Source organism: Hoplias malabaricus, chromosome 17, assembly GCF_029633855.1.
Source record: "Hoplias malabaricus isolate fHopMal1 chromosome 17, fHopMal1.hap1, whole genome shotgun sequence".
Lineage (NCBI taxonomy): Eukaryota > Metazoa > Chordata > Actinopteri > Characiformes > Erythrinidae > Hoplias > Hoplias malabaricus.
Window position 1 is genome coordinate 4,270,747 of NC_089816.1, and position 12,721 is coordinate 4,283,467.

At 42.8% G+C, this 12,721-nt stretch overlaps 1 protein-coding gene across 5 annotated transcripts; it reads left to right on the forward strand.

Moving 5' to 3' along the window:
- Positions 1–11,521, forward strand: tmem255a (transmembrane protein 255A). 5 transcript variants are annotated; one of them, XM_066648597.1, is made up of 10 exons: positions 1–750; positions 1,241–1,383; positions 1,771–1,833; positions 3,585–3,674; positions 5,880–5,945; positions 6,499–6,584; positions 6,764–6,835; positions 7,312–7,474; positions 10,339–10,476; positions 11,381–11,521. In XM_066648597.1, the coding sequence occupies exons 2-10, from the start codon at positions 1,285–1,287 to the stop codon at positions 11,519–11,521; spliced, it is 918 nt and encodes a 305-aa protein (XP_066504694.1). In that variant the 5' UTR covers positions 1–750; positions 1,241–1,284. The 5 variants fall into 5 exon arrangements, with proteins under 5 accessions (XP_066504694.1, XP_066504695.1, XP_066504690.1 ...); XM_066648598.1 differs by having other exon boundaries at positions 1–444; XM_066648593.1 differs by having other exon boundaries at positions 1–328.
- The last annotated feature ends 1,200 nt before the right edge of the window (positions 11,522–12,721 follow it).

The following is a 12,721-nucleotide window of genomic DNA, read 5'->3' on the forward strand; positions in this document are numbered from 1 at the left end:
GCGAGCATGCGTAGTGGCGACAGGCGCGTGTCCTGCTCCTGGAGCGCAGTGGCGGAGGGCAGGCACTGATTTTGATCGTGGCGGCGGCGGGATAACGTGAAAAGCTGCGTGAGCGGAGTCCCGGAGGATGACGCGACGAACCGCGGGTCTCCGTAGCGCGAGCCCGTTCGAAAGAAACGAAAGAATCCGCGCGCGCTCTTCAGGGGCTTTAATGTTCACCCTGAAGTCCTCACTGTAGCTTTAGCTCATGCTAGAGAGAGACCCCCCGACAAAATGCCAGCGGGACAGACTCCTCCGGCCAGCGGGATTCCGGTGTCCGACACCGCAGGTACGAGCAAGGTCATTGCGCTGAGTCTCGGACCCGCCCGCCTGCGGTTTACCTCTGTGCCCTGGACTGACTGAAGAGCCGATACCGTGCCGTGAATATCTGTGAACACGCAGCCGGTCGGAGTAGTGTTCTGTTTGTTATAGTAGAGCCTTACGGAATCAGTGTTGTTTACGCTGTTTACCTCAGTAACAGTCAGATCTCTATGGCAACCGCGCCTTACAGCTTTAGCCGTTATTTGTTTGTGCTGATTGTAAACCGTCCTGTTTTTATAATACCTAATTCGCTATAGGCTAATATAAAAGATACTTCTCAAATATATTCTAATAGTAGGATATTAAAATGTCTGCTTATGCTGTATTATTGTAAATAATAATTTTAAAAAAGAATAACAGCCCACAGTGGAATGGGCTGAGTTTGAAGAGGTAATATCTCTCAAGATGCTACTCTTTGTTAAACACCTGCCTTTCAAATTCTGCCAAACATTCATGACTAGTTCATTAGACACAGTCCAAAATGACAGAATTAATTACTGCTTTGTGAAGGTACACTGAAAGATTTGAAGATTTTCTTCCCCCTTTTGGAGAGGCAAAGTCTGAATGAGAAAATATAACATTTGAGAAGATTCTGTGATGTATTTGTATTTTTCAGTGTGGAATGTTTCTGTATAATTGATAAACCTGCAAACAGAATCACTTTAGTATTTAGTTGTCAATGTGGATAGAACAAAAAGAGACAATGAAAATACAAAAAAAAGTGTTTTAGAAGTTTCTGTGGTTTGTATAATTTTCTGTTACTGAACGGATGAAACATCTGTCTGGTGTCAGCTGAGAAGCTGATAAACTTGGAAAGCATAATGTCCTGAGATATGAATGTGCTTTTTTTATGACACTGCCCTATTTTCCATCTTTATAGGGTCATTCAAGAGGAGGAAGAGGAAATCTATCATAGTGACGGCGATGTTGTTCGTGGTGTCTATACTTATCCTTGTCTTTGGGCTAGCTGCTACCACAAGGACACAGAACATCACTGTCGGTGGTTACTATCCTGGAGTTATTGTAAGTAAGAATAGTCATGATTCTGTAGTTGGTTTACATGATATTAACTTAAGTAAAAGTAATAAATAATCTCTTTTCACATAAATAACTAATAGATCCTTAAGGGTGGAAGCTATCCTTCTCACTCCAAAAAGAACATATTTGTCCATGTACTCCAGTTCATATGAGGACATTAATATAATGGAAGGACTGAGCAGAGTAATAAAGAACTGGGTCATTAGGAAAAGAACAGATTTTAATACAAAGACCACAAACACATGCTACAAGTGAACAGAAACTGTTAATAATAAGCTGGGTTTTCTCCCTCAGGTTCTTGTCAAATTCAAATAACTTTCAATAAATTGATACAAACAATAACAGCATTTATTTCTCCTGTGTTATTTTTAGCTCGGTTTCGGCTCCTTTCTCGGAATTATTGGAGCCCATTTAATAGAGAATAAGAGGCAGATGGTAAGAGGTTTTAAATTACACCACTTCTTCTTCTTCATATCAGTTTCTCTGTTTTTGCCCGGCACCATGAAAATCATTCTCAAACTTTGAAACAACTGCATTACTCTTTGGTTGAATAGCGTTTATAGGTTTAATGAAATAATGTTTTTGAGGATGTTCACATATTTTTGAAAGGCTTTTGTGTTGATGTGATGGAGGAAGAGGCTCACTGGGTTCAGTCCAAATATCAGAATTTGTTCCAGGGACTCTGGCAAGATGCACCCAGAAATAGCTGAGTGTAAGAGGAGCAGGATGGATGTCAAGGCAGGAATGTACGGAAGCTGTTGCAGCGCAGATGGAGCAGGAGGGTTCTTTCCAAATTAAAAATGGGCTGTGCCAGGATAAAGTTTTCATCACTTTTCAGTGCTTTGAGATACACAAAGTATTTTCTTCCATTAAAAAAGAAAAAAAGCATGCAATCATGTTGTTGCACAGTTTACTAATGACCCTAGAATTGGAGGGCTGTGGAAATGGTGCAGTGAATTGCTAACTGGGGCTAATCATCTGCAATCGCTGTTTATAAAATGCAGTTGTGTTGTGTGTCGTAATGAACCGACTGCCCACTTTCATCTCTCAACTACACACAGATTTGCACCGTGATAGCTCACATTCTTACTGCCCTACTGCTTACAGTGTTTATACTGTTTTGGCACACTGGAGCTTCATGATGCTGTCGGTCGTAGAATGTAGCGTGTCATTGGGAGTGTTGGAATGTTTCAATGCAGCGGGGCTGTGTGGACTGCAGACAGAACGAGGCGAAGTGAAACATAATCTTCTGTGTCTCTGAGTCACAGGAGGAGAGCAGCACTCATTCAGAGAGAACCTGGCACTTGTCCAGACAGAGGGCACCAAAGAAGGGAACCAATGGTCAGACCACTTTATTCCCTTCGTGCCCTCTACAGAGGGCTTCACACTCACTGACCCATGTCTAAGAGACTGCAGACACAAGTGAACCATAACACTACAGTTGCTATTAGTGAATAAATGCATATAGCCCAGGATGACCAATAAATCATTAAGCATTAACCTAATGTCACAATGTTATGCCAAAAGAATGCTGACTTGAAATGAGAGGTATTAACAGGAAGTTTCTCTGTTTTTCTTGCACCAGACTGTAGTCTTTTAGGAAGGATTTACACTAGATACTGGAACACTTTTTTTTTTTGAAGTGTTGATGGCATTCAGCCACCAGAACATTAGCAAGGTCCAATATTTATGTAAGTTGATTAGTTCTAGATCAGAAACTCCACTCCAGCGCTTTCCTGAGGTATTGGATGGTCCTTCATTACAGCAGAGAATGTAGTCCCACTGCTCCAAAGCCTAATGGGATGCAGCTTTATATCCTCGGCTCATTTGTAGCTGTTCCAGATTGTACTAATTAATTGTTTGCTTTTATATGGAGGGTAAACAAAGTGTGTGCACAACTGAACATCTGCGTTCACAATGTGTGCACCTTAAAGTGGCTGAATTCACTCATTTTAAGTGTGTTCTACAAAGTTTTGGACAGTGTAGATATGATTCTACAAACATTTTATCAGAATCAATGTAACAGACTTGACGTACTGCTACACAAATTAAAGGACTGCGTTTGGGCTGAGTGACTTTTGCAGAATGGCTGTTAATAGCATGTTAAATAATTAGCAGCTGACTCATGTGTCCACTGCCACTAAGCTACTGCTTTGTTTGTTTCTTTATTTATTTATTTTTTGCAGCTGGTGGCCTCCATTGTCTTTATCAGCTTCGGTGTGGTAGCTGCATTCTGCTGTGCTATTGTGGATGGTGTTTTTGCTGCGAGGCACATAGTGAGTTTGGAGCACTTTGGGGAATTCATTAAACATGCATTAATGTTATATAACATATTTATAAAGAAGTACATATCTGTTTATGAATAGTTTATGCCGGTAAATGGCATTGTATTGGCATAAGGATTCTTAACTTAAGTAATGGACATATGTGCTGTTTATAATATTATTTTAACATTATTTTACAATTTTATGCTCAGTGAAGTGGGATGGAATGGAATGTATTAGATCTGTATATTGTAACATAAGGTAAAGTACAAAAGAGCTATTTCTACTATGAGGAAAGTTGCACAATTCATTCATTCATTATCTGTAACCGCTTATCCAGTTCAGGGTTGCGGTGGGTCCAGAGCCTACCTGGAATCATTGGGCGCAAGGCAGGAATACACCCTGGAGGGGGCGCCAGTCCTTCACAGGGCAACACAGACACACACACGTTCACTCACACCTAGGGACACTTTCGCCAATCCACCTACAAACGTGTGTTTTTGGACTGTGGGAGGAAACCGGAGCACCCGGAGGAAACCCACACAGACACAGGGAGAACACACCAACTCCTCACAGACAGTCACCCGGAGGAAACCCACACAGACACAGGGAGAACACACCACACTCCTCACAGACAGTCACCCGGAGGAAACCCACGCAGACACAGGGAGAACACACCACACTCCTCACAGACAGTCACCTGGAGGAAACCCACACAGACACGGGGAGAACACACCAACTCCTCACAAACAGTCACCCGGAGGAAACCCACACAGACACAGGGAGAACACACCAACTCCTCACAGACAGTCACCCGGAGGAAACCCACACAAACACAGGGAGAACACACCAACTCCTCACAGACAGTCACCCGGAGGAAACCCACGCAGACACAGGGAGAACACACCAACTCCTCACAGACAAGTTGCACAATTATAAACTTAACTACAACTATTTAAATTACATTTGAAAGTCCAGTAGTTTGAAATGCAGGTTTAAATTGATAGAAGATATGCATATTGATATTGATATTGATATGCATTTTAAATTGATAGAAGTAGTGTTATTATTTAGCCTTGTATTTTATAATCTACAATACATAAGAAACCCCTGTGATTGATTGGCCCCCATCCAGGGTGTGACCCTCAACTGGATAAGCACTTACAGACAATGAATGAAGGAATACTTAAGAAATTATGTTTCATAAATGGAGGAATAATGTCACTTCATTTCAAGCTCATTTATGCCAATCCAGTGTTATTCATATATCAGTTAGTGGCATCTTCTTAACTAGCAGCAACACAGTCAAACACTAATCAATTTTACTGTTAACTTTAAAAGTACATGTATTTTAGATATGATGTTTAATGATTTATTATTTCGATTAGCCATTGTATAACAGACACACGTGAGACTGCAGACATGCTGTAAGTCTCCTTAATAGGAAGAGGTTCTGTTGTTCTTTAGTTCAAGTAGGAAACAATATAGTTCACAATAATGTTCTTAACTATGCCTCTGCCTTAATATGATGCCATATAAATGCAACAAATGAGCTACACTTAGTATACGTAATATACTTCATTAAACATCATGTATACAGGGGTTGGACAATGAAAGTGAAACACCTGTCATTGTAGTGTGGGAGGTTTCATGGCTAAATTGGAGCAGCCTGGTGGACAATCTTCATTAACTGCACACTGCACCAGTAAGACCATGTGCATCCAATGGTTCAAACACTGTGTCCTGAAGGCGGTGCCGTGTATCAGGACGACAACGCACCAATACACACAGCGAGACTGGTGAAAGACTGGTTTGATGAACATGAAAGTGAAGTTGAACATCTCCCATGGCCTGCACAGTCACCAGATCTAAATATTATTGAGCCACTTTGGGGTGTTTTGGAGGAGCGAGTCAGGAAACGTTTTCCTCCACCAGCATCACGTAGAGACCTGGCCACTATCCTGCAAGAAGAATGGCTTCAAATCCCTCTGACCACTGTGCAGGACTTGTGTATGTCATTCCCAAGACGAACTGACGCTGTATCGGCCGCAAAAGGAGGCCCTACACCGTACTAATAAATTATTGTGGTCTAAAACCAGGTGTTTCACTTTCATTGTCCAACCCCTGTATATTTGCAGTGTTAATGTAAGTCGTTTTGTTAGGAGCAAATCTGCTTTTGTCCTTTTATATATATACATATATTTACATTTCTCACAGGACCTCAGGCCACTTTATGCCGGACGATGTGAATACTACTCCAGCGTAGCGTCCTTTGACCACGACGTGAGTTCACACAAAAGCCTCAGAGGATCCTCATCAACCCATTTTTAACTCATAATAACTCCACTGCTCTCCACTCAATTTGCATCTTAATTTCTTGTTTTTAAAATAGAGTGATGGGCCTCTGAGTGGTGCAACTGTTTAAGTGTTGGCCCTGTCATCAGGAGATCGCAAGTTCGATCTCAGGTGATGCCACAGCCATCTGTAACTGGGAGTACAAGTGAGCACATTTGGCCTCGTTCTCTCTCTCCCAATCTGGGTGTGTAGTATGGCCCTCCCTGTCCCCACATCACTCAGCCCATGTTAGCCAACATCAAGATCTGTTGCCTACCATAATTGAACTGGGACTTTGGTGTTATCCAAATGTGTTGAACTCCACTGACACATTGCTTTAGCTGCATTTTGAAAAGATTCAGTGGCTTGCACATGTCTTGGTGGAAGCATGTTGCTGCCAAGACTCTTCCAGTTTGGTAGCATCATGTTATTCGGCGAGTCCTAGCTAGAAAAAGTGGGTAACATTGGAAGCCATCGTATTCTGTGTGTCTTGTGTGTTTAGGTCCAGTGTCAGACGGCTCGAGTGTCCTGTAAGCTGCGTGTAAGGAGTAACACCTGCTACTGCTGTGACCTTTATAACTGTGGCAAGTACGTGTGCTACAGTACCCACTCGTCCACTCAGGATTTCCTGTTTCTCCAGGCACTTCTCAGGCCAAACCCTGCTATGATTTATAATCTTGGTTATGGTTTCTATTTGCTTTGACTGAGCGTGCCTTTGTTTCCTCAAGCTCCGTTGGAAAGAACGCTTGTGTTTACTTATGTTTCAGAGAACATCCTCTTTTGGGACTTCAGAGTAAAGATGTTTTGAAAAAATTTAGGAAATCGACCATGATTTGGAAGTAGGTCTTTTCATTTTTAGCCTCTCGACAACATTGACAACCCATGATTTGTTGTGGTTGGAGTACTCAGTGTGGCTGTGTACAGTTTTACTTCATTGGGAAACATGCAGCACTATGAGAGGAATGAGTGGAGGCTTTTTTTTCTGCATGTCCTGGCACTTCTTTATGAAGTGAGAACCAAGCCTCATTCCTGGACCCCACAAGCAAAAAAAATAAATAAATCAGATTTTGGCCTAAAACATGAAAAAGTTTTAAGTACACAGCAGCATAGATTTAGGGGTTGGGTTCATTATTAAATGTTTCATGTCATGCTCTTCTTAAGAGTGATGTGCACTGGCAGTTCTTTTTCTTTTCACTCTTAGTTTTGCATGACTGTGTTGTGGAGGTTTATCTTTTGTTGCTCTGTGTTGTGTGTTGCTAGTATGGTCTCATTTGATCACGTTTTTCCTAACACAATTCTCTATGTCTTGTACCAGTCGGGTTGAGCTCAGAGGAGGATATCATGAGTACACGGAAGTCCAGAGCTGCCAGGATGTTGTCCACCTTTATCACCTTCTGTGGTCAGCAACCATTCTCAACGTTATCGCCCTCTTTCTGGGCATCATCACTGCAGCAGTGCTTGGTGGATTCAAAGACATGGTACGTTTAATGTTGGCGGCACTTTTGCTTCACTATTTCATTTAATTTCTTTTCATACACAGTATAATTTTAATATTTTAAATAATAATTTTTAAGCATTAGAAAATAGGCAGAAAAAGTCTTTTCCAAAGACTTTATTAAACTTTTCCAAGAAATCTGCAAAAATATTTTTACCACACCTTCAAAGTTCAAACTTCAAGTAGTGCTGGGGATATGACCTCAAATCTACACCACAATTAATTAAACACTTTACCTCAATTAAGATTAATGGATAATTATTTAGCTTTTTTTTTCCTCTCATAGTTCACAGTGCTTGTACTCTAAATATGCTCAAATATTATAGCTGGGATATTTAGTGTCCAAATGACAGACACAGCATATCCTTTGGTACAAGCTGCTCAAATTGCTCTGTTGGCCTCAGTGTTTAGGCTCCCCTCCATGTTGCTTCCATGTGGCAGATTGGATGGGGCAGCATCACGTGACTGTACATGAACACACAATGGGGGATGTATCAACGGAATGAACATAAAAGTATAAAAAGAATTAAAAGAAAGATCAGTGTGACATGATTACAACAATTAAAAGGTTTGAATATTGAATTTGGTGTGTTCTCCCTGTGCCTGCGTGGGTTTCCTCCGGGTGACTGTCTGTGAGGAGTGTGGTGTGTTCTCCTCGTGTCCACGTGGGTTTCCTCTGGGTGACTGTCTGTGAGGAGTGTGGTGTGTTCTCCCTGTGTCTGCGTGGGTTTCCTCCAGGTGACTGTGAGGAGTGTGGTGTGTTCTCTCTGTGTCTGCGTGGGTTTCCTCCGGGTGACTGTCTGTGAGGAGTGTGGTGTGTTCTCCCCGTGTCTGCGTGGGTTTCCTCCGGGTGACTGTCTGTGAGGAGTGTGGTGTGTTCTCCCCCTGTCCGCGTGGGTTTCCTCCAGGTGACTGTCTGTGAGGAGTGTGGTGTGTTCTCCCTGTGTCCGCGTGGGTTTCCTCCGGGTGACTGTCTGTGAGGAGTGTGGTGTGTTCTTCCTGTGTCCGCGTGGGTTTCCTCCGGGTGACTGTCTGTGAGGAGTGTGGTGTGTTCTCCTCGTGTCCACGTGGGTTTCCTCTGGGTGACTGTCTGTGAGGAGTGTGGTGTGTTCTCCCTGTGTCTGCGTGGGTTTCCTCCAGGTGACTGTGAGGAGTGTGGTGTGTTCTCTCTGTGTCTGCGTGGGTTTCCTCCGGGTGACTGTCTGTGAGGAGTGTGGTGTGTTCTCCCCGTGTCTGCGTGGGTTTCCTCCGGGTGACTGTCTGTGAGGAGTGTGGTGTGTTCTCCCCCTGTCCGCGTGGGTTTCCTCCAGGTGACTGTCTGTGAGGAGTGTGGTGTGTTCTCCCTGTGTCCGCGTGGGTTTCCTCCGGGTGACTGTCTGTGAGGAGTGTGGTGTGTTCTCCTCGTGTCCACGTGGGTTTCCTCTGGGTGACTGTCTGTGAGGAGTGTGGTGTGTTCTCCCTGTGTCTGTGTGGGTTTCCTCCAGGTGACTGTGAGGAGTGTGGTGTGTTCTCTCTGTGTCTGTGTGGGTTTCCTCCGGGTGACTGTCTGTGAGGAGTGTGGTGTGTTCCCTCTGTGTCTGTGTGGGTTTCCTCCCGGTGACTGTGAGGAGTGTGGTGTGTTCTCTCTGTGTCTGTGTGGGTTTCCTCCGGGTGACTGTCTGTGAGGAGTGTGGTGTGTTCCCTCTGTGTCTGTGTGGGTTTCCTCCGGGTGACTGTCTGTGAGGAGTGTGGTGTGTTCTCCCCGTGTCTGCGTGGGTTTCCTCCGGGTGACTGTCTATGAGGAGTGTGGTGTGTTCTCCCCGTGTCTGCGTGGGTTTCCTCCGGGTGACTGTCTGTGAGGAGTGTGGTGTGTTCTCCCTGTGTCTGTGTGGGTTTCCTCCGGGTGACTGTCAGTGAGTAGTGTGGTGTGTTCTCCCTGTGTCTGCGTGGGTTTCCTCCGGGTGACTGTCTGTGAGGAGTGTGGTGTGTTCTCCCTGTGTCCGCGTGGGTTTCCTCTGGGTGACTGTCTGTGAGGAGTGTGGTGTGTTCTCTCTGTGTCCGCGTGGGTTTCCTCCGGGTCACTGTCTGTAAGGAGTGTGGTGTGTTCTCCCTGTGTCTGCGTGGGTTCCCTCTGGGTGCTCTGGTTTCCTCCCACAGTCCAAAAACACACGTTGGTAGGTGGATTGGTGACTCAAAAGTGTCTGTAGGGGTGTGTGTGTGTGTGTGTGTTGCCCTGTGAAGGACTGGCGCCCCCTCCAGGGTGTATTCCCACCTTGCGCCCAATGATTCCAGGTAGGCTTTGGACCCACCGTGACCCTGAACTGGATAAGGGTTACAGATAATGAATGAATGAATGAATTTGATCCATTTTTTAATGGCCCAGCACTAGAGTACATTAATTGAAACTTAATTGCACAGTCCTAGTTGTCTTTTATGGCATCTCACAATCAAAATAATCTCAGTTACATATTTAACATTACTCCACATCTCAGATATACCGTTTAAATGATCTAGTGTAAATGTTTTCTTATATTGACTTTCAGACCCAGTGTTGAGTCCTGTGTTCTCTGTCTCTACGGTGAAAGGTCTTGTGGGGGGGGGGTCCCCATTTACCATTTCAAATATGCATTATTATGAATATATGAAAATATATTATAAAAATGAACTACACATATTTTATGTGTAAAATATAGACTCCTTGGCTGAACATCAACTAAGCTTTATTAAAAGGTGGTATCTGGGTTTTGCAGAGTGCTGTTGCTTGTCTTTTATAAAAGGTTTTAAATATGTACCCCTACAGTATGTAATTTATTGAGAACTGGAACATGAAGGATAACTGTGATGTTATTCATACCTATATTTTTAAAGGTGCCAACAGCCCCTGTCACTTGTGAGCCAGAACCTCTGACCATCCCTGGACCCCCTGAGAGTCTTCCTCCAACCACTTCCAACTCTTTCTACAATACTGCCCCCTGCCTACCACCTTACACTACTTATGACCTACAGGTAATGAGTATTCACTTCAAATCATCCATTCATACTCTGCGTCATCCTCCTCTACCTGGAATCACAGGATGCAAGGCAGGAAGGAAACTCAGGGAAACTGTGGGAGGAAATTCGAGCACCAGGAAGAAACCCACACAGACACAGAGAGAACACACCAAACTCCCTATAGGAGTCACTCTGTCCTGAAGAACTATTTTGGAAACATAAAGTGAACTCACAATTAGCCTCAAGCCTGAGTTCTTTGAATCATGGATATTAATCAGAAGCAATATTCTGCATCAAACTGCCTCTAAATGTCATGAATAGCAATAGACAGAATGGAGTATTGGTGTGAATGTGTTCCTTTAATTTCCACCATACATTTTCAACCAGACTGAGATCTAGACTGTTTGCTGACCTTGTTATTGAGTTGAGAACAATTAATTAATTATTCATTATGAAACCTGTTTTCTACCAATGGAACGAGAGAAGTCCAAAATCTCTCTGTACACTTGTTGAAGACCACTTCAACTGCCAGTTACAGGGGAGACTGCAATCTCCCTTGGTCCTTTTCCTGACATGAGACCACATATCTATCATAAATGAGTGGGGACCTAGACAAGAGTGGAATGCTGGACAAAAGTTCCAGCATCATCTCCACTGGACAAACCAGATATGTGACTTCTCACCAATACTTTCATCCAATATTACTTTAGCTCCCTGCAACCGTTTCCTGTTTATGCATTAAAGCTGTTTTTTGTATCCTACTTCACTTAGCTAGTTTTACACTGTTCTGTTACAAATATTGACTTCAGCCTTTTAAAACTCAAAAAAAATTCACGTCAATGCACTCTTTACCCTTGAAAATTGTTCTATAATATAAAAGCCAACACATTTATTAATAGATCAATCTTTGTCCTTGCAGGGCTCCATGTTTCCTGACTCTTCGGTTCTGTCTGATGACTCTCAGTCTGGAGCCAGTCACATGTGGCCAAGTATGATCCCTCCTCGATACTCTCCTCCTTATTACCCACCGGATGATAAACCTCCACCGTACAGCCCTTAAGGGACCAGAGAAACAAATGCAGGAACACTCAAGATTGCCAAATTTGGCACTAAAACACATTGAAGAGTAGTGGTTGCTGCTAAGGAGGCCTGATGTGGAGGACTCTTTTTTGATGAAAAAGAAAGAATCGTGACTTTGTGGCTTTGCGGAACAGCTGGAGGAATTCATCTGACAGAGCAGATGTGTGTAATAATTCAGTATAACTGCAAGGTACTCTGTGGCCTCTCTTTCCTACAACCAACATCAAGACTGTTCACAGTTATGCCTTAAAAGTGTGTCTGCTTCCAAACAGTGTAAATCCTCTACTTCTTTTAAAGGTCTTCTCTCTGGAGAGCATCTCTTGTATTGACTCTACCACCCTGCATCTGCCTCAATAGAAAATGTGAATGCTTCCAAAATGGCCCATGGTCTTGCTCAAGAGAGTTGAGGGGGAATCTTGAATTTCTGTTGATTAGCACTTTACACCAACATCAAGCTAGAGTAATTACTTGAGTTATATTTATTGAGTTGGGGCGACTAGAGATGTGTACAATTTTAATATCACAGGCTACATCTGCTTGTAATGTCTGGCAGTTATTTAACACACAGTCCAAAGGAGTGCAAAAAAAGTGAAATACGCATAAAAAAAAACCTTTTGTGATGTAAATATTCTATTCCTGAATTGTGCTTTTATGAAGTTTAGATGAAAGAAACAACATGCATTATAACCATCCACCTTGTTCAGGTTTAGAAATATGGAAAAAATTATTAGTGTGTGAGAATGTTAATATAAAAATGAGGTCCAGTCATTAGACCAGCTCTCATTTTTTTCATATAATCCTCTTAAATGTAACAGCAGAAAAACAGTTATAGAAAACATACTGTCCCTGTGTGACCTAGTAATACGTTGGAATTCTTGCAACATTCCAGCCTTCTCTTAATACACATTTACACAAGTCTTAATTATACCCTGCAGATGTGTTTCACTGTGATTAGTGATGAGTCTAGATTGTGTTTTATACGCTTTATTTAAAGCAAAACGTACATCGGTAACTGTCAGAACAGAATGAGTATGGGTTAAAAATAGTCTGTTCAAAATATATGTCGTGTAAAAATGTTCTTTTAACAGTCTTACCTTGACATTACACAGCAGGCTTCGTGGTAGTTTAAGGTACACAACATGAAACATTCGTTTCCTTCTCCAATCACTCACCTTATTGT